The following is a 23,961-nucleotide window of genomic DNA, read 5'->3' as shown; positions in this document are numbered from 1 at the left end:
TTCCACTGCGCATTAGCAGGGAGCTGGATCAGAAGAAGAACAGGTGGGACTCGAACCAGGGCTCCAATAAGGGATGCTGGCTCTGCAAGCATCAGCTTAGCCCACTGCACCACAATGCCGGCCCCCACCCACATCTTGCCCAGAACAAAAGAGCTTCCTCTGAACAGGGTGCCCCATCTTTGGAGGTCAGAGAAGAGTAGTAAGTCAATTTCTCCCGCTATTAGTACTGGTAGATGCATGTGAGCGTATCTCTCATGTTGTTGGCTGTCACTGGCCGGGGACTACACGTGTCAAAGGCATTTAAAAGGGACACTCAGCAAAACAAGCCCCTGGGAGTGAGTGCTGGGCTCTGGAAGAAGGGGTGCTGCTGGGGACGGCTTCCTCTCCTGCAGGGGTCAGGTGCAGGCAGAAGGGAGAAGCAGCTGGAGGTAGGAACGACCGGGAGGAGACGCCTTTCTGTCCAGACAACAACCTGCCTGCTTCGGTGAGACAGAAGCAGATGTCCCTGATTGAGGAGACATTTAGCAAAGGATTCTGGGGTCCCGTTGGGCCACGCTGCCCGCTCTCTCGGAGGGCAGCTATTGAAGGGGACAACGTGTGCCAGCTTCCTTCGGGAGAAGCCTTCCCTGTGCCATCCCTCTGACGTCACTTCCTCCTGACCTCCATAAAGGCAGCCACCACGCCTTGCTCTCTATCCTGAGCTTGGACCTTGGCCCACAGGGAATCGTGGCTGCACAAACAGTTGAATAGGTTCCTCCATTGCTTCGGTTTTTCCAAGACCTGACACTAGGGATGTTGATTTCTCTCTCATTCACTTCCGCCTCTCCATCCCCACTGGAGCTGCATCAAACACTCAGCAGTGCTTCTCCTAGCTGGCTTCTTGCCCCCATGCCCCGCTCCAGCCTGCGAGTCGCAGATCCACGCAGCTGCCTCCAGCCCCAGCAAACCTCCAAGGAAATGGGAAATGATCCAAGTCTCTCCCCTGCTTAGGGAGGAAACGCATGGCTCTCACCTGGATGCCAGAGCCCCATCCCAGCCTCCCCACTCTCTTTTCCTGGCCCCCTGCTCCTTGCTGGTCTTTTCTTCCTTTGTGTCTGTGCTTGCCTCACTCTGCTTTCTCTGCCTGGGGAGTGGGTACCGCTGTTCTTTTACATGCATGTCCAGACCCTACTCACGTTCCATATTCCTATGCCAGTTAAGTCTCATAGAATCTCTGAGCCTGCATTCCTTAAAATATGGGTCTTATAAGATGATTCTTCCAAGTGTTTTTGAATATTTATTTTTTATTTATTTGAAAAGCAGTGTTACAGGAAGAGAGAGAGAGAGAGAGAGAGAGAGAGAGTCTTCCATCCACTAGTTCACTTCCCAAATGGTTGCAATGGCCATGGCTGGGCCAGGCCAAAGCCAAGAGCCAGGGCCACTTGGGCCATCCTCCACTGCTTCCCCAGACACATTAGCAGGGAGCTGGATCAGAAGTAGAGTGGCTGGGGCTTGAACAGGCACCCGTATGAGGTGGTGGTGTTGAAGGTGGCGGCTACACCTGCCACGCCACGGCGCTGGCCCCCAGGATGATCCTTTAGAGAGAATTCCGTGTTGAGACAGACTGGAGAGGCCCATTGTGCAGACCCACAGCAGACGCCATTGCATTCAGGGCTCCGAGCATGCCTGCACCAGGGGGCTGACTCAACTAAGCGTTTCCCGTATTTCTTCAACAACGACCTCCTTTGGAGCTCTGAAGGCATTTCCAAAAGCTTGTGGGAGATAGAAGTAAAAGATAAGGTTATTCTGGTGCAAAGAATTTGTGAAATCTATGCTTTTTTTCATAATACACATTTTCTGTGAGTTTTTTAAAAGATTTATTTATTTATTTGAAAGGCAGAGTTTTAGAGAGGCAGAGAGAGAGAGAGAGAGAGAGAGAGAGAGAGAGAGAGAGGTCCGTCTTTCAAAAATCTGCTGGTTCACTCCAGATGGCTGCAATGGCTGGAGCTGCACCAATCCAAAGCCAGGAGCCAGCAGCTTCCTCTGGGTCTTCCATGTGGGTGCAGGGGCCCAAGGACCTGGGCCATCTTCTACTGCTTTCCAAGGCCATAGCAGAGAGCTGGATCGGAAGAGGAGCAGCCATATGGGATGCCGGCACAGCAGGGGGGACAGCTTTACCCAGTACACCACAGTGCCAGCCCCTCCACTGCTCTTTTCTAAAAGTGAGTATTTCCAAGTATTTCTTTGGATTTTTCTTTTCCTGCCAGATGTTTTACAAGTAACAAAAGGCCCCAAATTAAAAATTTTCTAAGAGCCTCATCCAATAATTATAAGAGTACAAAATAAGCTTTCTAGTATGTAGCTGATTTATGCTAAAATCATAACAACTGGAAAGTGAAGGAGGCTGGTGTTGTGGTGTCACAGGTTAAGCTGCCACCTGCAGCACCACATCCCATACTGGAGCACTGGTGGACGCCAGCCGTCCACATGGAGACCTGGATGGAGCTCCAAGCTCCTGGCTGCGGCCTGGCCCAGCCAAGCCATTGTAGCCATTTGGGGAGTGAACTAACAGTTTGAAAATCACTTTTGTTTAAACTCTCTTTCTCTCTCTGTCTTTCTGCCTTCAAATAAATAATAAATAAATATTTTTTAAGAAAAAATGTGGAAGAAGCCGTGTGGCCCGATTTTAAGGAAGTACTTACTGCTCAGTGAGGACTGAGTACATTACACAGAGGCAGCAAAAACACAAGAGTGTATTGGTGGGGCCGTCGCTGTGGCATAGCTGTAAAGCCACCACCTGCAGTGCCGGCATCCCATACAGGTGCCGGTTCGAGTCCTGGCTGCTCCTCTTCCAATCCAGCTCTCTGCTGTGGCCTGGGAAAGCAGTAGAAGATGGCCCAAGTTTTTGGGACCCTGTACCCATGTGAGAGACCTGGAAGAAGCTCCTGGCTCTTGGCTTCCAATCTGTGCAGTTCCAGCCATCACGGCCAATTTAGGAGTGAACCAGCAGATGGAAGACCTTTCTCTCTCTGCCTCTCCTCTCTCTATGTAACTCTGACCTTCAAAAAATAAATAAATAAAAAAAAAGAGTATATTGCTGTTTGAATCTTGGCTTTGAGGGTTTTTGAGGCATGGAAAATAAAAACTTTGCATAATAATATATAAAATAACTATCATAATTTAAAAAGGCAAAAAATCATAAGTTAAAAACCTTCTTGCATATTCCTTTATCATTTTTTTAAATTTGACAGAGTTAGACAGTGAGAAAGAGAGACAGAGAGAAAGGTCTTCCTTCCGTTGGTTCACCCCCCAAATGGCTGCTACCATTGGAGCTACACCAATCCGAAGCCAGGTGCTTCCTCCTGGTCTCCCATGCGGGTGCAGGGCCCAAGCACTTGGGCCATCCTCCACTGCACTCCTGGGCCACAGCAGAGAGCTGGACTGGAAGAGGAGCAACCGGGACTAGAACCCGGCGCCCATATGGGATGCCAGCACCGTAGAGGGAGGATTAACCAAGTGAGCCACGGTGCTGGCCCCATTTCCTTTATAATTTTATGAACCATCTGGCTTTCAACTTGGCTGCATGATGAGCAGTGAGCTGCTTCCTTCCGTCACTTTAACACATCCAGATTCTCTGGGAGGCTCAGGGCCACGCCCACTGATACATGACATTGGATTCTGCACACCGTGCAAGCACACACCTCAGCAAACTCATCCAGCTGGCAGAGCATGTGGCAAGCCCCAGCCCCACCTATCAGTTAGCAGGCTGAAAAAAAAAAAACCCAAGAGCCAAGGTTGACTGCTACCCATGCTATCCTCATCATATTGCATTAGCATAGTAAAAATCACTCCGCCTCCTGCCATGACAGTTTATTATTGCCATGACTACCTATGGAAATAACCACAGAAGGAAAGAGGTGGATCCTTAATTCCTGGAAGTCGCTGTCCCTTTTTTAGACAAAAGGATGACCTGCTCTGCCCAGACACTAGCATTTCCTGGCCCCTGGAAAGGTGGGAGTCCACCTGCACACAGGGCTCTGCCTTCACCTTGCTTCTCTGTGGCTCATGGCTGTCTCTCCTCCTGGGGCCCTGCTGTCCTGTATCAGAGCTGAGACCACTGAGGTGCTTTCCGACCGCAACAATTCTCCGCATGAGGTGTCCCCAAATACCACTCAGTCTGACGCTGCCTGGGGTTAGTGTCCCAGTCCACCAAGGGAAGGGCTCACTCCCACTGGACCACCTGCGTTTTGGACACTGGAGGCCAGCCCTGGGCTCCCCATGCTGCTGACTGAGAAGCCATGGATCCCAGGCTCATGCGCCTCCCCGCCTCAAATTTGATAACTTGACTCTCAGAACACAGGAAACCCTTCACCTACACCTACACCTCTGGATTTATCACAGAGGATACAGATCTGGAATAACCACAGATAGGCAGTGCAGGCGTTAAGGGGCCCAGAGCTCCCTGCCTTTCTTATTTTAAAGATTTTATTGTTTATTTGAAAGGCAGAGTTAGAGACAGAGAGAGAGATATTCTTGCATCTGCTGGTTCATTCCCCAAATGGCTGCAATGGCCGGAGCTGCACCTATCCAAAGCCAGGAGCCAGGAGCTTCTTCCGGGTCTCTCACATAGATGCAGGGGCCCAAGGACTTGGGCCATCCTCCACTGCTTACCCAGGCCATTAGCATGGAGCTGGATTGGAAGTGGAGTAGCTGGGACTCAAACCAGCACCCATATGGGATGCTGGAGGTTTAATCTTCTATGCCATAGGGCTGGCTCCACTTCCTGCCTTTTCCAGCTCTGCCACCTCTCTCTACCTTGATGTCTTTGCCAACCTGGAAGCACATCAAATATCACTGTTCAAAATGTTTATGGATCCAAGATCTCCAGCCTCCCCCACCTTTCCTGGAGGTCAGCGAGTGGGGCTGAAGTCTAACCTTCTAATCACTTGGTCTTTCTGATAACCAGCCCCATTCTGAAGCTGTCCAGGGAGTCCACACTCAGTCGCCTCATTAGCATAAACCCAAGTGTGATTAACAAATTCTGCTCCTGGTGCTCAGGAAATCCCAAAGACTTCAGGAGCTCCGTACCAGGGACCAAGACAAAACATTGATTTCTTATCATTCCACAGTCACTGGACAAATGCACAAGTAAACAAACCAACCATAGCCAGCACTCAGAGTTGAGAATCAGTTCGTAGAGTTGCTATAATATATTATTGAAAATTTCCAGTTTTCAACAGGAAATTATAAGACCCGAAACAAAATAGGAAAGTGTGACCCGTATGTAGGGAAAACAAAGCTAAACACAAACAAGGCAACAGAAACATCCTTGAGAGAGCCCAAATGTTGAACTTAGAAGACAAAGCCTTCAAAGCAGCTGTTACAAACATGTTCAAAGAACCAAGGGAAGTCGTGATGAAAGAATTAATTAAAGGAAGGTATGCAGGCAATATCTCATCACATATTGAATATCAATAAAAGATAGGAGTTAGAAAAGAGAATATATAAATCCTGGAGATAAAAACATAATAACCAATAAAATGAAAAATTCATTACATGGCTGGAATATATATATGTTTAATTTATATGTATTATTTATAATGTATCTGAAAGGCAGAGTGTCAGAGGAGGAAAAGACAGAGAAAGATCTTCCATCTGCTGGTTCACTTCTCAAATGGCTGGGACTGTCAAGGTTGGGTCAGCCTAAGTCCGGGAGCCTGGAGCTCCATCCTAGTCTCCCACGTGGGTGGCAGGAGCCCATGCACTTGACCCATCTTCTGCTGCTTTCTCTGGCGCTTTAGTAGAGAGCTGGGTCTGAAGTGGAGCAGCCAGGACTTGAGCCAGTGCTCCAGTATGGGAGGTGGTGTTGCAGGCAGCGGCTTAACTGGTTGCACTACAATATGAGCCTCCCCTACTTTTCAATTGTTATGATGTTAGCATAAACCAGCCAGATACTAGAAGGCTTATTTGTATTATTATTATTGTTGTTGTTGTTATTGTTATTGTTATTATTATTACTTGATGGCAGGGGTCCAAGTACTTGGGCCATCTTTCACTGCTTTCCCAGGTGCATTAGCAGGGAGGTGGAGCAGAAGTGGAGCAGCTGGGCCTGGGAGCAGCTGGGACTTGAACCAGCGCTCTGATATGGGACGTGGCATTGCACGTGGCAGCTTCAGCAGCTGTGTCACAACGTGACATACATTTGAACTGGAAAAGAAAAAAAAATTTCCACAAATTGGAAGATAAATCAATAAAAATGATGCAACCTGAAGAACACAAGAAAAAAAAAGACAAAATGAATGATGGTCTCAGAGAAAGGTGGACTATCATTGTGTGCACCAACACACAGGCCAGGGAAGGCTCACAGAGACAAGAGAGAGGGAAAGGAGCAGGAAAGACTGTAAAACAGCAGCTGAAAACTTCCCAGACATGGTGAAAAGAACGTTAACCCATGTCTCCAGGAAGTGTAACAAGTTCCGTGTTGCATAAAAGTCAAGAGATCAACACCCAGACACATCACAGTCAAAATGTTCAAGGACAGAGAAAATCCAGAAAGCAGCCAGCAAAGCCCAGTAACAATACCTGACTTAAACAGTAGGCAGTAGGTGGCATGTTTATTTTTAAACATTATTTATTTTTTTTTATTAGAGAGATAGACAGATGGAGAGGGTTACAGAGGAGAGACCCTCTATCTGCTGATTTACTCCCCAGATTCCCACAATGGCTGGAGCGTGGCCACGCAGAAGCCAGGAACTAGGAACTCAGTCCAGTTCTCACACATGGGAGGCACGAACCCAAGTACTTGAGCCGTAACCTGCTGCCTTCCTACGTTGGCAGGAAGCTGGAGTTGGGAGCTGAAGTCAGAGAGTGAACCTGAGAGAGCGTGTAGCAAGCGCCAGCTGCACCCACCAGTTAGAGAGAGAAAAACAGGATTCCAGCCAGGGAACTGTTTCAAATCAGTTGAAACCAGCATGATCTCCCCAGAACCGCTACTTGACCTCCTTCATGCAAAAGTGTAGTAAAAGTCACTGCCCCTTGGTACCCTGATGCTTTATAGTTGCCATGACAACTCACAGCTGTGACCATGCAAGGAGAGAAAAGAGGTGGGTCCCTGATTCCAGGAATTCACGCCCCCCTTCTCCAGAAGTAAGAAGACCACCATTCTGTGCAGATGCTAACACTTCTTGGACCCTGGAAATGCAGACCCCCCCGCCCCCATCCACGCATGGGGCCCCTCTGTCCACGGAGCAGCTTGCTCTTTGCTGCTGCCTTTAGTAAAACTCTCTTATCACCTTGCAACCTTGTGATTGATTTAGGTCTCTCACTGAAGCCAAGGACCCACACAGGGGTCTCCAGCTGTCCTGTATCGAACCCATGGACCCAAGTATGGACCTTAGGTGTCTTAACCAGCATCTTACCAGCTGGAGCAAACACCTGCCCTTGGAAGCATGTTCCAAGGACTGACACAGGGGTGGCTATTTAGCCCAGAGGCTAACATCCCACATCAGAGCTCTTAGGCATCATACCTGGCTCTAGCTCCTGGCTACCAGCTTCCCTGAGGGGCAGCAGTGATGGCTCAATGATTGGGAGACCTGGATTGAGTTCTGGGCTTCTCGGGCTGTAATCTTGGCCAGTGGTTGTTGTAGCCATTCAGGGAATGAACCTGCTAATGGAGCTCTCTCTCAAAAATAACTAAATAAAAAAGGCAAAGGATTGAAAGACAGAAACCTATCAACCTGGAGTTGTGTGTCTAAAGAAGCTAGCTCTCTGGAAAAAATGAAATAAACAGGTAAGCAAATACTCCAGAGTGTGTTGCTAGCACACCTGAGTTAGAAGCAATGCTAAAGGAAGACCCAGTGGCACCAGCAGCAATTTGAGCAATGAGCAACCAGTGAAGGTAAATTACACAGGTGATTACGAGAATGTAATTACACACTTTTTCTGAATGATTAAAAAGCCACTGTGTGAAACAATGTGTAGGTAATGTTGGGTTTATAATCCACAGAAATTGACATGTATGTGTCAAAAATAGCCCAAGGGAAGTAGGTGAGAGTAAGACTCACTGAGTAAACAGGACCTTATCCAACCCTGTGGAGAGGGCTGGACTTTTGTCCTGGCTGTTGGATGCCTGTGTCTCATATCAGAGCCTGGGTTTGAGTCCTGGCTGTGGTCCTAACTCCAGCTTCCTGCTAACGTGGACCCTGGGAGGTAGCCAGGTGTGACTCCAATAGCTGGGTCCCTGCCCTCCATGGCGGAGACCTGCATGGAGTTGCCAGCGCCCAGTTTTGATCTTTAACCCTTTGGGAAGTGAACCAGCAACTGGGTACTCTAAAATAAAATAACTGGCTGGCTCTAAAATAAACAAATGAAGATGAAAAATAACTCAATAATATGGAGATCAGAGTCAATTTCACAGGAACTATGAACATACTTAAAAAAAAAAAAACAAACAAACCATGGACCGTGAAGTCGGGAAATCTGGGTTGAGTCCTTGCTTTGGGATACAGCCATGCAATGCCTGACCAAGGGGGTCCACTCTGAGAAATGTGATTTCATCCCTAGGCAGAACTCAGAGTGTCTGGTCTTCAGTCTGGGTCACAAGACATCTTCTCCCCGTATGTGAACCGGGCCGCCTGCGGGTTTCTGATAGCGTCACTGCCTTCGGTGAAACCCATCCTTGAACGGCGTCTGTCACTTTGTCCTTGTTCATCAAGTTCACACCGTGGCTCTGCGGGAACAGGACATCCCTCACCGGCAAGCAAGAGCCACTGCTGATTTTTCTGCCTGTGTCATCCGTAATCACTGGTGATGCTGTGTCCAGGGCAATCACTGGGTGGGGCACCTCGCTGGCAACTTTAGCGATGGACTTTGTACATGTGGGGGCCCTGGCACAAGGGAAAATAATGTACCGAAGAGGCAAGATCTGTGAGACTGCTTCCTGCCTATCCTGTCTTACAATAAACTATTCTTGATTCAACAGAAGGAAGACACTGGAAGACAACACCAATATAGTATAGTTAATGCACAAACTGCTGACATGGCTGCTTAACCCTTATTGAGTATTATGTATTACACTTAATTGTGCATGCTATACTTTCATAGGTGGTGTGCAGTAGGCTTGTAGGGTCAGCTCTAGTTTCTTTGAGCCTCATTTTCTTACTCGATCCAGTGCAGGGAGTGGTGTGGTTTCTGACCTCACCTCCTTTGTCCGATTCATTCCGTGCACTTGTAGCCAGAGCTTGGGGAGTCACAAGTATGTGCAAATATCTGTTAGTCTCCCAGGCTGCAGCGTGCCAGCTCGAATCCACCCGAGTTCAGCTCCAAAGCTCTCCCCAAACCCGGACCGCCCCCTCCCACCAGACCAGCCAAAGGCCACCAGGTGCCCATTCTCACTGTCCTCCAAGACAAAACCAACCCTTCCATAAACTGCCCGGGCCCTTCAGGGGTGCATCCTACATTGCACTTAGGACAACTCCCCTGAATTATCTTCTCTCTAGTACACTGGCAGCTGAAGGGAGGGAAGGTATTTCCCATTCACAGAACCCATTCAATATGCAAATGCCCCACAGCAACTGTCAGTCCTGGCTCATAACATCTCGTCCGGTTTAAGATGCGTTACTTAGGGCGTATTTCCGCCTTGTCAAGAGTTCTTGGAAATCTCGGGGGTGACGAGGAGACGGAGGAGGGCTGCTGCATAGCCCATAAAAACGCGGACGACTTCGGAAACATTGGAAACACCAATAGGATCTGTTTCTTACTTTCAAGGCCATGCGGTTTTAAGCAACTCCCCTCCTCTTTCTGCTGTGTCGTTTTGATTTTCCCATTTCTACCCCGAGCATGGAAATTGCTTGCTGATTATAAAAACAGGCTACAGGCAAGCTCCGCTCCCATTTAAAATCTCCCTGCTGCCTCATTTGAATCCTTTCTTGATTCTTCTTCGGACAAAGAAAGTGTTTCTGTTCTCTCTGGGGAGCCTGTAGGACAGGGAGGCCTGCCCCTTTGATGTTCACTCAGGCTTGCCTTGCCGGGATCTCAGAGGTGGAAGGCAGGCTGGCCGCACGGACCGCCCACCGGCCGGAGGAACTGACCAATCACCCCACCCCGCGGCGTCGCCATGGCGACAGGGCACGCTAACGCCAGCGCTGTACCAGGCAGGCCGGCTCGCTGGGCAGCTGGAGACCATGGCGCAGAATCTGTACGGCCCCCGAGTGCGGATGGGCAACTGGAACGAGGACGTCTACCTGGAGGAGGTACGGAGGGCGCCGCCCGGCCGCCCCGGGGGGCTCTGAGCGCAGCCTCCGCTCCTGCTCTGCACCCATGCAGCCCCCTGACCCAGCGCACACCTGCCGCCCCGGGATCCCAGCTTTCCCTGCGCGCCCAGGTGCCTTGGCTCTCAGTCCCTTGGCCTGCGGACCCCCGCTGCGTCTACAGTCCCACTCGGTCCCCTCTGCTCTTGGTCTTCCGGTCCGGAGGCTGCAGAACTCTGCTCCGTGCACCCCGCAGCCAGCCCTGCCTCGCGTGCGCCCCCGGGTGTCGCCTTCACTGTGTCTGATCCTCTGCCTTGTGTGGTCCCGAGCTGGTGTCGCTTGGGCCCCGCGTGCACCTGTCTGCGTGGCGCGGGGGTGGGGGTGGGGGTGGCCTGGCTGTGACAATCTCTGGGGACAGTAGGAGGTCGTGTTCCGTCTGTACTAAAGCAATGCTCCCGGAGTCGCTGCCAGCCCCGTGCTGCTCAACTTCCCTTTTCTGTTCTCAATTTTTACTTTTTCAACGTCGGGCCCGAGAGCTTGAAGCCCGGGGTGTCATTTGCCTTCTCTTCCACCAGGAGCGCATGAAAGACTTCCTGGAGAAGAGGGCCAAGGGGCAACTCCTCATCCAGAGAAACAGACGGCTCAAGAGGAATCTTCTGAGACCGGTACCTTTAAGTCCTTTAATTCCAACGTGCTTTTTTTTTTTTTTCTTAAGATTTATTTATTTTATTTGGAAGAGTCACATAGAGAGAGGAGAAGCAGAGAGAGAGAGAGAGAGAGAGAGACAGAGAGAGAGAAGTCTTCCATCCGATGGTTCACTCCCCAGATGCTGCAACGGCCGGAGGTGGGCCGATCCAAAGCCAGGAGCCAGGAGCCTCCTCCAGATCTCTCATGTGGGTGCAGGGGCCCAAGGACTTGGGCCATCTTCTACTGCTTTCCCAGGCCATAGCAGAGAGCTGGATCGGAAGTGGAGCAGCTGTGTCTTGAACCGGCGCCCATATGGGATGCCGGCGCCTCAGGCCAAGGCATTAACCCTAACGTCCTTTTCAAAGGCCTGGTGAATTAAGTGCACATAGATGTTAAATGGGGGAAAAAAATCCATAAATGAATCACCATTTAGAAGATAAAGTAAAATATAAAAAATAGAGTTCTTTTTTAAAATCTGAAAGCCACAGTGTTTAAAATTCTATAAGATTTTTTTTTTAATAAAAAAAATTGTATTTACTTAGAAGCATTCAGAATGTCAACAAAACAGCTGCAACTTTTTTTTTTTTTGCAATTACAGAGTGGTATTCAGTTAACAGAACAACAATTATTTCGTATAAGCTGCATCAGAGACAACTGAAGATGAAAAAACTACCGTCCCCATATATAACTAATTTGTGCTGTGCACCAACAAGAACCTGCTTTAAATTTCCATGCCAATTTACAACCCCCATACTGTAAAATTCTATAAGATTTTAGAAACATACAGAAGCCCGCTCTTAACCCATTGGGTCCTATGTTTTCTTTTTTTTTTTCTTTTTTCTTTCTTTTCTTTTCTTTTCTTTTCTTTTTTTTTTTTTTTGACAGGCAGAGTGGACAGTGAAAGAGAGACAGAGAGAAAGGTCTTCCTTTTGTCGTTGGTTCACCCTCCAATGGCCACCGCGGCCGGCACGCTGCGGCTGGCGCACTGCACTGATCCGATGGCAGGAGCCAGGTGCTTCTCCTGGTCTCCCATGGGGTGCAGGGCCCAAGCACCTGGGCCATCCTCCACTGCACTCCCTGGCCACAGCAGAGAGCTGGCCTGGAAGAGGGGCAACCGGGACAGAACCGGCGCCCCGACCGGGACTAGAACCCGGTGTGCCGGCGCCGAAAGGTGGAGGATTAGCCTAGTGAGCCGCGGTGCCGGCCGGGTCCTGTGTTTTCAATTCTGCAAATATTTCAATGACATAATATTTATTTCAGAGTGACCCTAAGTGGTAGATTTATTGCTCAAATGAACTTTTTTAAAGATGTATTAATTTGAAAGGCAGAGAATTGGAGACAGTGGGAGAGACAGAAAGAGAGAGGGAAAGGGAGAGGGAGAAGGTGAGGAGAGGAAGAGAAGGACTTGCACAGTTGGTTTGAAAAGTTCCCATTAAAATTGTAGATGCAGCTCTCCGTGTCTGAAGACGGGTACATCCATTTTGGTGACAACGTGATGCTTGTCAATCCCGACCATCCCGAGATGGAAGCCGAGCTGGTGCTGGCCGGCGACCTGAGCCTGTGCATGACCCCAGATGAGATCAGAGCCCACCTGAGTGATGAGCTGGAGGTGCCGTGTGGCCTGAGTGCAGCTCAAACCAGGACCCCGGTAGGCAGGAACACCTTTGCTATTCTAAGGTAGAGTGACCTTGACGTTCAGCCCGTTTTCATCATGAATATCCAATTTCACTTTAATGTAAGAATGCCCTTGGGTTGGAACAGTGCCCTGGGCTGGGTAATTTGTGCCCCACGTTTCTCTCTCACTCACTTACTTGGAGAAGTGTTGTCAAGGGACCCCTATAAATCTTTTCACTTTAGACAGCAAGAGTAGTGATCATTTCTGTACAATTCAAAATGCTTAATTCATAAGTGTTAGATGTATTAGAATTAAGTGAATTTGCTGCCTGGAAGCCAAACGGGTTTTCCAAATATCATCCTGGGATGCTTTGAGCTCATTTGAGTGTTTTCGTGGTTTTTGCTTTGCCATGCTATGTTCTCACAATAGTAGGCAGTTTCATATGAGGTGGCATTGGAGGAGACCTGCTGTTTTAAAATGAGTTGTCCATTAAAAATATGCTCAAGGGAGTTTTGAAAATGGACAATTAAATCCTTAGAGGTACAGATACATTAATGCAATAAAATGTTGCTTTCACTTTTCAATGTATGTAGTGTAGCAATGTTTACAGGCATACAGCCCCAGTGCCTGAAGTCCTTCTGTTAGATTTTTTTTAAATAAAAAGGTTTATTTTATTTACTTGAGAGGTAGAGTTACAGAGAGAGAGAGAGGGAGGGAGACACAGAGAGAAAGGTCTTCTATCCATTGGTTCATTCCCCAAATGGTTCCAACAGCTGGAGCTGGGCCCATTAAAAGCCAGGAGCTTCTTCCCAATGTCCCATGTGGGTGCAGGGGCTCAAGGACTTAGGCCATCTTCCACTGCTTTCCCAGGCCACAGCAGAGAGCTGGATCAGAAGTGGAGCAGCCAGGACTTGAACCGGTGCCCCTATGGATTGCCGGTGTTGCAGGCGGCGGCTGTACCCGCTACACCACAGCGCTGGCCCCTTAGATTTCTTTTGAATACAGATGACTGGCATGAAGATAACTAGAAAGGGGTCACAACTCCTGTTCCCTGGAGGCCTAAAGGGCAGACTCTATGGCATGGCTGCAGATGCGCTACGTTAGCTGTCTCTGAAGGTGTTGGTGTCCTGGAAGGGAACTGCTTCCTGTCCATTGGCTGAAGCCACTCTAGTCAAAGGCTGCCCCAGAGAGGGTGCTCCGTGTCCTGTTCAGGGCAGGGATTATTTTTTTAAAGATTTATTTTACTTATTTGAAAGAGTTACAGAGAGAGGGAGAGACAGAGAGATAGGGGCCTTCCATCTGCTGGTTCACTCCCCAAATGGCTGCAATGGCCGGAGCTGAGCCAATCTGAAGCCAGGAGCCAGGTGCTTCTTCTGGGTCTCCCATGCGGGTGCAGGGGCCCAAGGACTTGGACCATCTTCCACTGCTTTCCCAGGCCACAGCAGAGAGCTGGATCAGAAGTGGAACAGCTGGGTCTTGAACCGGCACCCATATGGGATGCCGGCACTGCAGGCCAGGGCTTTAACCCGCTGCGCCACAGCACCAGCCCCCAGGGCAGGGATTTTAAAGGCATGCTGTCACGGTGTGTGAACACACACTGTCGAGAAAATTGATGGTAAACAAAATTGCCCGCGTGAAAACCAGAGCTGCGCGCTGATTCTGACGCCGGGGCTGACGCTGCTTCTGTTCTGCACTCACAGCGCAGGTGGAGACGCCGCAGGTCAAGTCCTTCGCTACGGGCAGGACTTCTGCCTCGGGATGGCAGGGGGGTTTGACAACACGATGGTGAGTCGCCACTCGGCAGGGCCACGTTGGGCCAGTTGCTTTGGTTTCCAAAAAGGGGATGACAGCCACTAGCGGCGGGCAGGAGCTCCGTGCACCTGGGTGCCGTCCCTGGCTTCTTCCTGGCTTCAGCCCCAGGTTTTCCAGGGCAGTCGTGAGCCAGTTATCACCCCCCCCCCACTTTGACAATTATAGAACATACACCCTTAAGACCTCAAGACTAAGGGAGGGGGGCAATTTTTTTTTTAAAGATTTATTTATTTATTTGAAAGTCAGAGTTACACAGAGAGAGAGGAGAGGCAGAGAGAGTTAGAGAAAGAGAGAGAGAGAGAGAGAGAGAGAGAAAGGTCTTCCATCTGCTGGTTCACTCCCCAATTGGCCGCAATGGCTGGAGCTGTGCTGATCCGAAGCCAGGAGCCAGGAGCTTCTTTTAGGTCTCCCACGCAGGTGCAGGGGCCCAAGCACTTGGGCCATCTTCTGCTGCTTTACCAGGCCATAGGAGAGAGCTGGATCGGAAGTGGAGCAGCTGGATCTCAAACCGGTGCCCATATGAGATGCTGGCACTGCAGGCTGCGGCTCTACCTGCTACGCCACCGGCCCCTGTTCCATGTATTTTTTTTTTTTTAAAAGATTTTTTTATTTTGAAAGAGTGATAGAGAGAGAGAGAGAGAGAGAGAGAGAGAGAGAGAAAGATCTGTCTGCTGGTTCACTTCCCAAATGGCTGCAATAACCAGGACTGGGCCAGGCTGAAGCCAGGATCCTGGAACTCCATCTGGGTCTCCCATATGAGTGGCAGGGGCCCAAGCACTTGGGCCATCAACTACTTTCCCAGGTGCACTAGCAGGGAGCTGGATCAGAAGTGGAGCAACTGGGACTAGAACCAGTGCCCATATGGGATGCCAGTGCTGCAGGCGGAGGATTAACCTACTGCACCACAGTGCCGGCCCCTAAATTTGGGTTTGAATTCCAGATGCATACCCATGGGATGGAAATTTGAACAAATTATTTAACCTTTTTGAGTCTGTTTCTCATCTATAAAATGGGAAGTCTCTCAGCTACTTACTTTGAGGGTGCTTAAATATGTGGGGAAACTAAAAGCCAGTGATCATTGTCCATGAATGCAATGCTATGAAGACCCTTCTTTTTTTAAATAATTATTTTATTTATTTGAAAGACACATTTATAGAGAGAGGTAGAGCCAGAGAGAGAGAGAGAGGTCTTTCATTCTGCTGGTTTATTTTCCAAATGACTGCAACGGTGGGAGCTGCACTGATCTGAAGTCAGGAGCCAGAAGCTTCTTCTGGGTCTTCCACATGTGTGCAGGGACCCAAGCACTTGGGCCATCTTCCACTGCTTTCCCAGGTCATAGCAGAGAGCTGGATCCGAAATGGAGCAGCTGGGGCTTGAACCGGTGCCCACATGGGATGCTGGCACTGCAGATTGGAGCTTTAACCCTCTGCACCACATCACCGGCCCCATGAAGACCCTTTTTACAGAACAACGCAGTGTTGTTCAGGCTCCACACATGCGACTCCCATAGACCTCTCACCAGTTCTATTGGCTGGGGACTACTTTGTCTCTGTTGTCCTGACGGGGACACTGAGGCACATAGCAGGTCAGTGATGCTGCCCCCGGCCCTCCACCAGTAAGTTCTCTGCATACCATTTTTCGTTGACTTGAAGGTTCCCTTACTGCATGATGTAGTTTGCAAGTGGAACTGTGACAGCTCATGATGGCGAGCCACAGCCTGACTGTAAATGCAGCACCAAGGGGCCAGCACTGGGGAGTGGCCGGTTAAGCCGCAGCTTGTGACACCAGCATTCCATATCCGAGCGCTAGCTCCCATTCCAGCTGCTCTGTTTCCCATCCAGCTTCCTGCCACCACACCTGGGAAGGCAGCAGGTGATGGCCAGAGTACCTGAGCCCTTGCCAGCCAACTGGGAAACCTGGATGGAGTTCCTGGTTCCTGGCTTCTGCCTGACCCAGCCCCAGCTGCTGTGGCCATTTGGGGAGCGAACCAGCGGGTAGAAGATCTCTTTCTCATTCTGTCTCTCTGCCACTCTGCCTTTCAAATAAATAAAATAAATCCTAAAAAAGAAATGCCAATACTGAATCATTGAAAGAAGGAAGTGAATGGCCATTGTGTTTTCTGGAGTTGATCGCTCTGCTAACATTTTCCCTTACTGCGCATTTGTCTTTCTCTATATTTTTATTTATTTATTTATTTATTTATTTATTTATTTATTTTTACAGGCAAAGTGGACAGTGAGAGAGACAGAGAGAAAGGTCTTCCTTTGCCTTTGGTTCACCCTCCAATGGCCGCCGTGGCCGGTGCGCCACGCTGATCCGATGGCAGGAGCCAGGTGCTTCTCCTGGTCTCCCATGGGGTGCAGGGCCCAAGCACTTGGGTCATCCTCCACTGCACTCCCTGGCCACAGCAGAGAGCTGGCCTGGAAGAGGGGCAACCAGAACAGAATCCGGCACCCCAATTGGGACTAGAATCCGGTGTGCCGGTGCCGCAAGGTGGAGGATTAGCCTAGTGAGCCGCGGCGCCGGCCTTCTCTATATTATTTTAAAAAACGTAGCGTGTGATCACAGCGAGTATCCAGATAGGTTATGTGTTTCTCAAGGTTCTTTGTGAGAGGAACGTTCAGTGAACGCATGGCAGAATCCTATTTGCCAGGCGTTAGAGACTCTATCCTGATGACAGATCTTATTTGGCATAGAATTGCTGAGTCAAGGAATTTTATGGATGAGGATATATGTAAAAGAATTGACACACATATCAACATTATTTGTAATGGTGCCATTTTGTACTCTTAGGTAGGATAGATAAGAATAACCACCTACTGCTTCATTAATCATATTACATAGCATAATCAAAACTATTCTAATTTGATTAAAAATATAGAGAGTTGATATACTTCAAAAAATTTGTGGAGAAGCAGAATTAAAAGATGCTTATTTTGGTGTAAAAAGTTTGAAACCCATGCGTAGCTTTCAGTAATACCCAATTTCCATGAACTTTTGGAAGACCCCTTTCAACATTTTTTTGTACCAAAGTAAACTTGGTTTTTAATCTAATTTTCCCTGAGTTTCTGGAAGTACCGCGTATTTCCCCAGGCCTTGGAGTGGCTGGGGCTCAGTTCACCCGAGCGCTGTCATTTCCAGTTGTATTTATCAAGTGACCACAGGACCCTTCTGAAGTCATCCAAGAGGTCCTGGCTGCAGGAGGTGACACTGACCGATGACGTCTCGCACCTGAACTGCTGGCAGGCCACCTTCCTGGACCCCCAGCTGCGCCTGGAGTACGAGGGCTTCCCCATCCCGGTGAGCACAGCCTCGGGAGGACGCGGGTGCTGAGCCTGTGGAGAGCACGCCGCTTACCACACCTGTCCAATGGGGGTTTCTCGTAGCTCACAGGCCGCAGGTGTGTTCCCTCCTCTGGGTGCAGGTGAGAATCACCCAGCCTCTGACATCAGCTTGTCACCCCTGCCAGAGGGGTCAGAATGGCTGCCACACTGCTTGTGCGCACACGGTTTTCATTCAGGCCTCTCAGGAGCTTCCTCTGGGTCTCCCATGCGGGTGCAGAGGCCCAGGCACTTGGGCCATCTTCTACTGCTTTCCTAGGCCACAGCAGAGAGCTGGATCGGAAGTGGAGCAGCCGGGACTTGAACCGGCGCTCATGTGGGGTTCTGACACTGCACCGCAGGCAGTGGCTTTTACCTGTTATGTTAAAGCACTGGCCCCCACTAGGGGGCGTTTATCAGAACCCCGGCCTCTTCTGGGTCAACCTGTTGGGCAAAAGCACAGGACGGGACTTGCTCCCTCTCCAGCAAGGGGCTTGGCAGTTCCTGAGGGCTCAAGCAGGTGGAGAGTGAGGGCTTGTGGGAGGAAGTCACCGGGCCGGCGTGGGATTGACAGGAGTCACAGAGCTGGCTGGCTGAGCTGGCCTCCCACGGCCACCACTCCCTGTCCATCACCCTGGATCTGCCACTCCCAGAGGACCTGCTCACGAGCCCTGCCGGAGGGTGCTGGTGGCATATGGTTCTTTCTCATAGCTTGGAGGACATTTTTAATTGTGCCTATACATACACACACACACAGAGGGAGACTTCACAACATTCCTGGGCAGTGGAATTAAAAGTTTATCAGTTTTTGCACCTGAGGGGTCTTCAAACACTTCTTAGAAAATGTGTCTTATGAGAAATATGTAGACAGGGGTATTTTGAAGTTTTTGCATTTCCCAGGAAGGTTGGGTGTGCCCCTGTAAGCACCTCCCTCCGGCTCCTTCCCCTTTATAAATGGGAATGAATGTAAAGTGTGTTTCCCAAGTTTTGCCTTTAGGGAGCGGCAGGCCTTAGGTCAGAGACTGACCGCAGTTCCCTTTATCCGAAGGCCAACACAAGGATCCTCATCATTCACCGCCACACCAACCGGGCTCTGGCCGCCCACCGGCATCTGTTTTTAAGGTAGGGCATCGCGGAGCGGGGACAGGGCTGGGAACGAGCTGTGGGCGTAAGATGCAGAGTTCACTTTATTCGCTTATTGGTTTAAAGATGTATTGATTTATTTATCTGAAAGGCAGAGTGAGAGGGAGGCAGAGAGAGAAAGAATGAGGGAGAGAGGATCTTCTGTCTGCTGGTTCACTCCCCAAATGCCCATAACAGCTGGGACTGGGCCAGGCAGGAGCCAGGAACTCCATCCGGATCTACCATGTGGGTGGCAGGAGCCCAAGTACTTGAACCATTTTCCACTGCCTTTGCAGGTGCATGAGCAGGAAGCTGGATCGGAAATGGAGTAGCTGGGACTTGAACTGGCGCTCTGATATGGGACGCAAACATCCCAAACTTGCTGTACCACGATGCCCATTCCAGGAATTTGATTAAAAAGAAAAAGATTGATTTATTTATTTGAAAGGCAGAGTTACAGAGAAAGGGAGAGACAGAGAGAGAGAGAGAGATCTCCCATCTGCTGGTTCATTCCCAGATGGCCGCAATGGCCAGGGCTGGGCCAGGCCAAAGCCAGGAGCCAGGAGCTTCTTCCAGGGCTCCAATGTGGGCAGCAGGGACCGAAGCCTTAGGCCATCTTCCACTGCTTTTCCCAGCCCATTAGTAGGGAGCTGGATTGGAAGTAGAGCAGCCAGGACTCGGACTGGAACCCCTATGGGATGCTGGGGCTGCACACGGCGGCTTAACCCACCATGCCACGGCTCTGGCTCCAAAGGGATTCAATTTAAAGAATATGGCCAGACATCCAAAAAAAGTCCTTGAATGATGAAATATTGTTACATGGAATATTTACAGTGAGAAAAATCCTATTGGAGCCCTATTCATCTGTTTATTTGAGAGGCAGAGAGAGAGAGAGAGAGCATTTCCCTTTGTTGGTTCACTCGTCCAATGCCTGCAACAGCCAGGACTCAGCTGGGCCCTAGTTGAGAGCCAGAAACTCCCTCCAGGTCTCCCCCGTGGGTGGCAGGGAGCCCAGTACCTGAGCCACCTCTGCTGCCTCCCAGGGTCTGCATAAGCAGGGAGCTGAAGCTGCGTGTGCAGCCAGGTACCCTGATGGGGGACATGGCGTCTTAACTCCCAGAGTCCCCCTCTTTATCGCAAGTCAATCATGAGAAGCCCTCCCCCTCTCCCCCCACCTGTTCTCTGCCCAGAGCAGGTGCGATTTCCCCCTCCCCCAGCTCTCTGCCTCATTAGGTGTTGCTGGATGCCGCACTCGGTTTCCAACCAGAATTCACTCTCCCACTCCAGCACCTACTTTGGAAGGGAGGCCGAGGTCGTGGCTCACACGTACCTGGATTCGCACAGAGTGGAAAAACCGAAGAACCACTGGATGCTGGTGACCGGGAACCCCAGGAATGCCTCGTCCACCATGCTGGATCTGCCCCAGCCACCAGCCGAGGACACGCGGGCCATGGAGCAGACCATGGGCCTCACCACACAGTAACACACCAGGCACACGCGTGTTCTCTCGGGCCCTGCTCGCGTCACACTTAGCTTTAATGGAAATAAACAGGCTTGGCCGTGCCTCGAGGTATCTTTAAGTGAGGCAGAGAGCTCTGATCACTCTATTGCAACAAAGCTGTGTTAGGATTATGGACACAGCCGCAGGTGCCTGGGACACACAACAGAACTGCTCTGGGAAACGTAGTCAGGTTTCTGCCCCTGGCCAGGAACCTGTGGTTTTGTACTGATTTTCAAGCTACAGAATCCTTCCATCTCTGTCTTCTCTTTGAAACTTGGTCTATCAGGTGTGGCCCCCATGAAGCTCCTGGCAGAGGAAATGAAATAAAAACTCTTCCATCTATCTGCCCAAGTGCTCGTTCGTCCTCGAGAGCCTATGATGTGGGAGGTATCCTACCCAGTCTTGTGGGCACAGGAGGGCAGGGAGGCTGATTCAGAAACAAACACAGGTGCTCAATGATGCGTGTGTGTTTTAACCAGGAGCAGCGACTGCTCCGCCATTGCCCGTTCCTGGGATCTGTGCTGGGGGAACCCTGACAACTGCTGATGCCTGAGTCCCAGCCCAGAGATCCGGAGATGCGGGAATGTGGGGTGTGGCGCTGGGCGCTGGTTCTGGTGTGCGGCCCAGCCGGAGGCCTGCTGCACGGGCAGGTGGAGGAAGGAGCCGGTTTTCCTGGCGGTACATCAGAATCCCCTGGAGAACCGTGGCACAGCCCATGTGCAGCCTTCTCGCGGGACCATCCTGGAGTAGGGCTGCACGACACACAGGTGCGCGCACTCATCTCCAGGGAGCCTTGGCTCACGGTTTGGAGCACAGTTCAGGTAACGGATTATGGCGTTCCGATTTGGGGTGCGGGTATTCAAGCAGCAGCTAAACCCTCTGCCACAGCGCCAGTGCCCTAATGCTTATTCCCATAGTCTCACCTGCTGCCTCGTGTCTTCTGAGACATCCACGCTGAATGGACAAATAGGTGGGGACCTCCCTTTTCAGAGGAGGTGAGGAGTGAGGAGAAGGGGCGTGAGTTGGGCCAGGTCTCAGGGCACCAGCAGCAGATCTGGGCCAGGACCGTGTCTGGTTCTCCAGCTTTCCTCTAGGCCCCGGACTCCTGATTGCGGCTTTTTTTTTTTTAATCTAGCTAATTCCAGTTGTGAGGATGTCCTGTGCATTGTAAGATATTTGTCACTGTGGCATAGCAGATAAAGCCACCTCTTGTGACGCTGGCATCCCATGTGGGTGCCGGTTTGAGTCCCAGCCGCTCCGCTTCGGATCCAACTCCCTACTAAATGGCCTGGCCAAGCAGTGGAAGATGGCCCAGGTCCTTGGGCCCCTGCACCCACGTGGGAGACCCAGAAGAAGCTCCTGGCTCCTGGCTTCAGCCTGGCCCAGCCCTGGCCATTGCGGCCATCTGGGAAGTGAACCAGCAGATGGAAGACCTCTCTCTCTCTCTCTCTCTCTCTCTCTCTCTCTCTCTCTCTCTTTCTCTCTCCCCTGCCCCCACTCCATCACTCTGACTTTGAAAATAAATAAATCTTAAAAAAAAGATGTTTGTTGGCATCCCGAGACTGCACCCAGTGGGGGATAGACTCGCTCCCCCACTTGCCCGTCCAAATCTCTGGACACTGCTCCGTGTCCCCTGGGGAAATCTGCCACTGATTGCCACCGGCTCCGACCTTCCAGATCTTTCTTTGCCATTTGCAGGGGATGCCATCATGGGCTCTCTTTCGTCTTTCTTTTTTGGCCCCATAGAGGTTAGAATGTGTGGTGCGTAAGACGGGTTCCAGGTAGGTTAATGGGCTGATCTGAGTCTCCAGGCTGCGCTTTGATGGAAACCTAGAATCCTGGGAGGTGTGGACCTGTGTGCAGAGTGGCACCCAGCACCTCAGCAGGGACCCCTGGGATGGCCCCGTTGAGACATGGGAAAACCTTAGACCCTGTGCTGACATCATTGTTTTATACTTTACAATGCATTAACATGCGTGCACATACTATTCAAAGTATTATTTTATATGCTTAAGATTTTAACCTAATAGGCACATGTAAAATTGATCATAAGAACATGCACATATGGTGTGCATGTGTGCTGTGTGTGCACGTGTGCTGTGTGTGCACGTGTGCTGTGTGTGCATGTGTGAGGTGTGTGCACATGCGCTGTGTGTGCATGTGTGCTGTGTGTGCATGTGTGTGTGTACATGTGTGAGGTGTGTGCACGTGTGCTGTGTGTGCATGTATGGTCTCTGTGCATGTGGTGTGTGTGCATGTATGGTGTGTGTGTGGTCTCTGTGTACATGCATGTGTGTGCATGTGGTGTGAGTGCATGTGTGGTCTCTGTGTACATGGTGTGCATGTGGTGTGAGTGCATATGTGGTGTGTGTATGTATGTGGTCTCTATGCATGTGTGTGTACATGTACATGTGTGGTGCGCGTGCATGTGTGGTCTCTGTGTACACGCATGTGTGTGCATGTGGTATGTGTGGTGTGTGGTCTCTGTGTACGTGTGCATGTGGTGTGTGTGCATGTGTGGTCTCTGTGTACACGCATGTGTGTGCATGTGCTGTGTGTGCATGTGTGGTGCGTGTGTACGTGTGTGGTCTCTGTGTGCATGTGTGTGTGTGGCGAATGCTCAGAATCTGCAGGGGGTGTGCGCAGTCACAGATTGTGGAGACCGTTCCAGGCGCTGGGGTTTCTACTGCGAGGGCTGCGTGGCTTTGTCTTGAGTCTCGGGCAGCTGGCTCTTCCGGCTCTGTGGTTCACTTTCATCCAGGGGTCTCCACGGTTTCCTGGGGCTGGTGCTCTTGCTGGGGTGGTGGAGACAGTGAGGAGCCAGGACCTGGGAAGTGGGCGAGAGGGGAGAAGAAGAGCAGGGTGAGGTACACAGGGCTGGCGGAAGCAGGAGGGGGAGCGGAGAGGGCGGCCCACCCCTGGCCCCTGAGCTGGCAAAGGCCTGAGCCTGCCAGGCATAGGAGGTGAATCTGCCAAGGCCTCGATCATGTCCCCGGGGTGCAGGGATAGGCAAGCTCAGAATGGGCTGTGTGCAGAGCCAATTGTCACCGCTTCACCCAACAGGCAGTGCTGGCTGTCACAATACTGGTTGACAGATAGCAAGGCCCCAGGTGCCCCCTGTAGCTCCTCCCTGGTGACCCCTGCACTTCCCTGCAGGCCAGCAACTTCAGAGTTAACGTCCAACCCCGCAGGGAGCCCGTGCTGTGGACAGAGCTCCTCTTCTTTGGCTGCTGTCCAGTGATACGTGTGTCACGGTGTTGAACTTGAGCTTTGCCTCGAGTGTGATGGGCAGCCTTGGAAAGACTCCGAGGAGGAGAGTGGCGCGATTTTGCTTTAGCAAGTGTAGGAGAGAGGCTCTGGTGGAAGGCGGTGTCCGCAGGGCTTGGGCTCACTCCAGGAACTGGTAGATGCAAGACCAGGAGAAGCCGTGGTGGTGGACGCTCAGGTTGGAGGTGTGTGCCCGTCCCCTGGGAGCAGGTCGGGGCTGATTGTCCTGAAAATCCTCCAAGGACTGGGAGAGGGGAACCGGGTGACTACAATTCCTGCAGGTTTTGAAGTCTGGAAGGGGAAGGTGTTTCTTGCCTGACGTTCGGATGTTGCAATTCTGCTAAATGGCCACAAGGTGTCAGTGTTATCAACACCAGCAAATCAACGCTTGCTGTCACTCAAGGGTTGAGC

The 23,961-nt window shown here is 50.7% G+C and overlaps 1 protein-coding gene across 2 annotated transcripts; it reads left to right on the top strand.

Moving 5' to 3' along the window:
* The first annotated feature begins 10,065 nt into the window (after positions 1-10,065).
* CFAP161 (cilia and flagella associated protein 161) lies at positions 10,066-20,646 on the top strand. Of its 2 annotated transcripts, none has more exons than XM_008275291.5 (7): positions 10,066-10,229; positions 10,802-10,891; positions 12,358-12,590; positions 14,229-14,313; positions 17,482-17,640; positions 18,709-18,782; positions 20,070-20,644. In XM_008275291.5, exons 1-7 carry the CDS (start codon positions 10,161-10,163, stop codon positions 20,263-20,265), a joined length of 906 nt encoding a protein of 301 aa, XP_008273513.2. In that variant the 5' UTR covers positions 10,066-10,160; the 3' UTR covers positions 20,266-20,644. The 2 variants fall into 2 exon arrangements, with proteins under 2 accessions (XP_008273513.2, XP_089165644.1); XM_089309518.1 differs by lacking the exon at positions 10,066-10,229 and adding an exon at positions 10,260-10,497 and having other exon boundaries at positions 20,070-20,646.
* The last annotated feature ends 3,315 nt before the right edge of the window (positions 20,647-23,961 follow it).

Source organism: Oryctolagus cuniculus, chromosome 12, assembly GCF_051225735.1.
Source record: "Oryctolagus cuniculus isolate XC-2025 breed Fujian yellow rabbit chromosome 12, ASM5122573v1, whole genome shotgun sequence".
Classification (NCBI taxonomy): domain Eukaryota; kingdom Metazoa; phylum Chordata; class Mammalia; order Lagomorpha; family Leporidae; genus Oryctolagus; species Oryctolagus cuniculus.
Note: the sequence above shows the minus strand (reverse complement) of the source record. Positions and strands in the feature narration are given on the sequence as shown.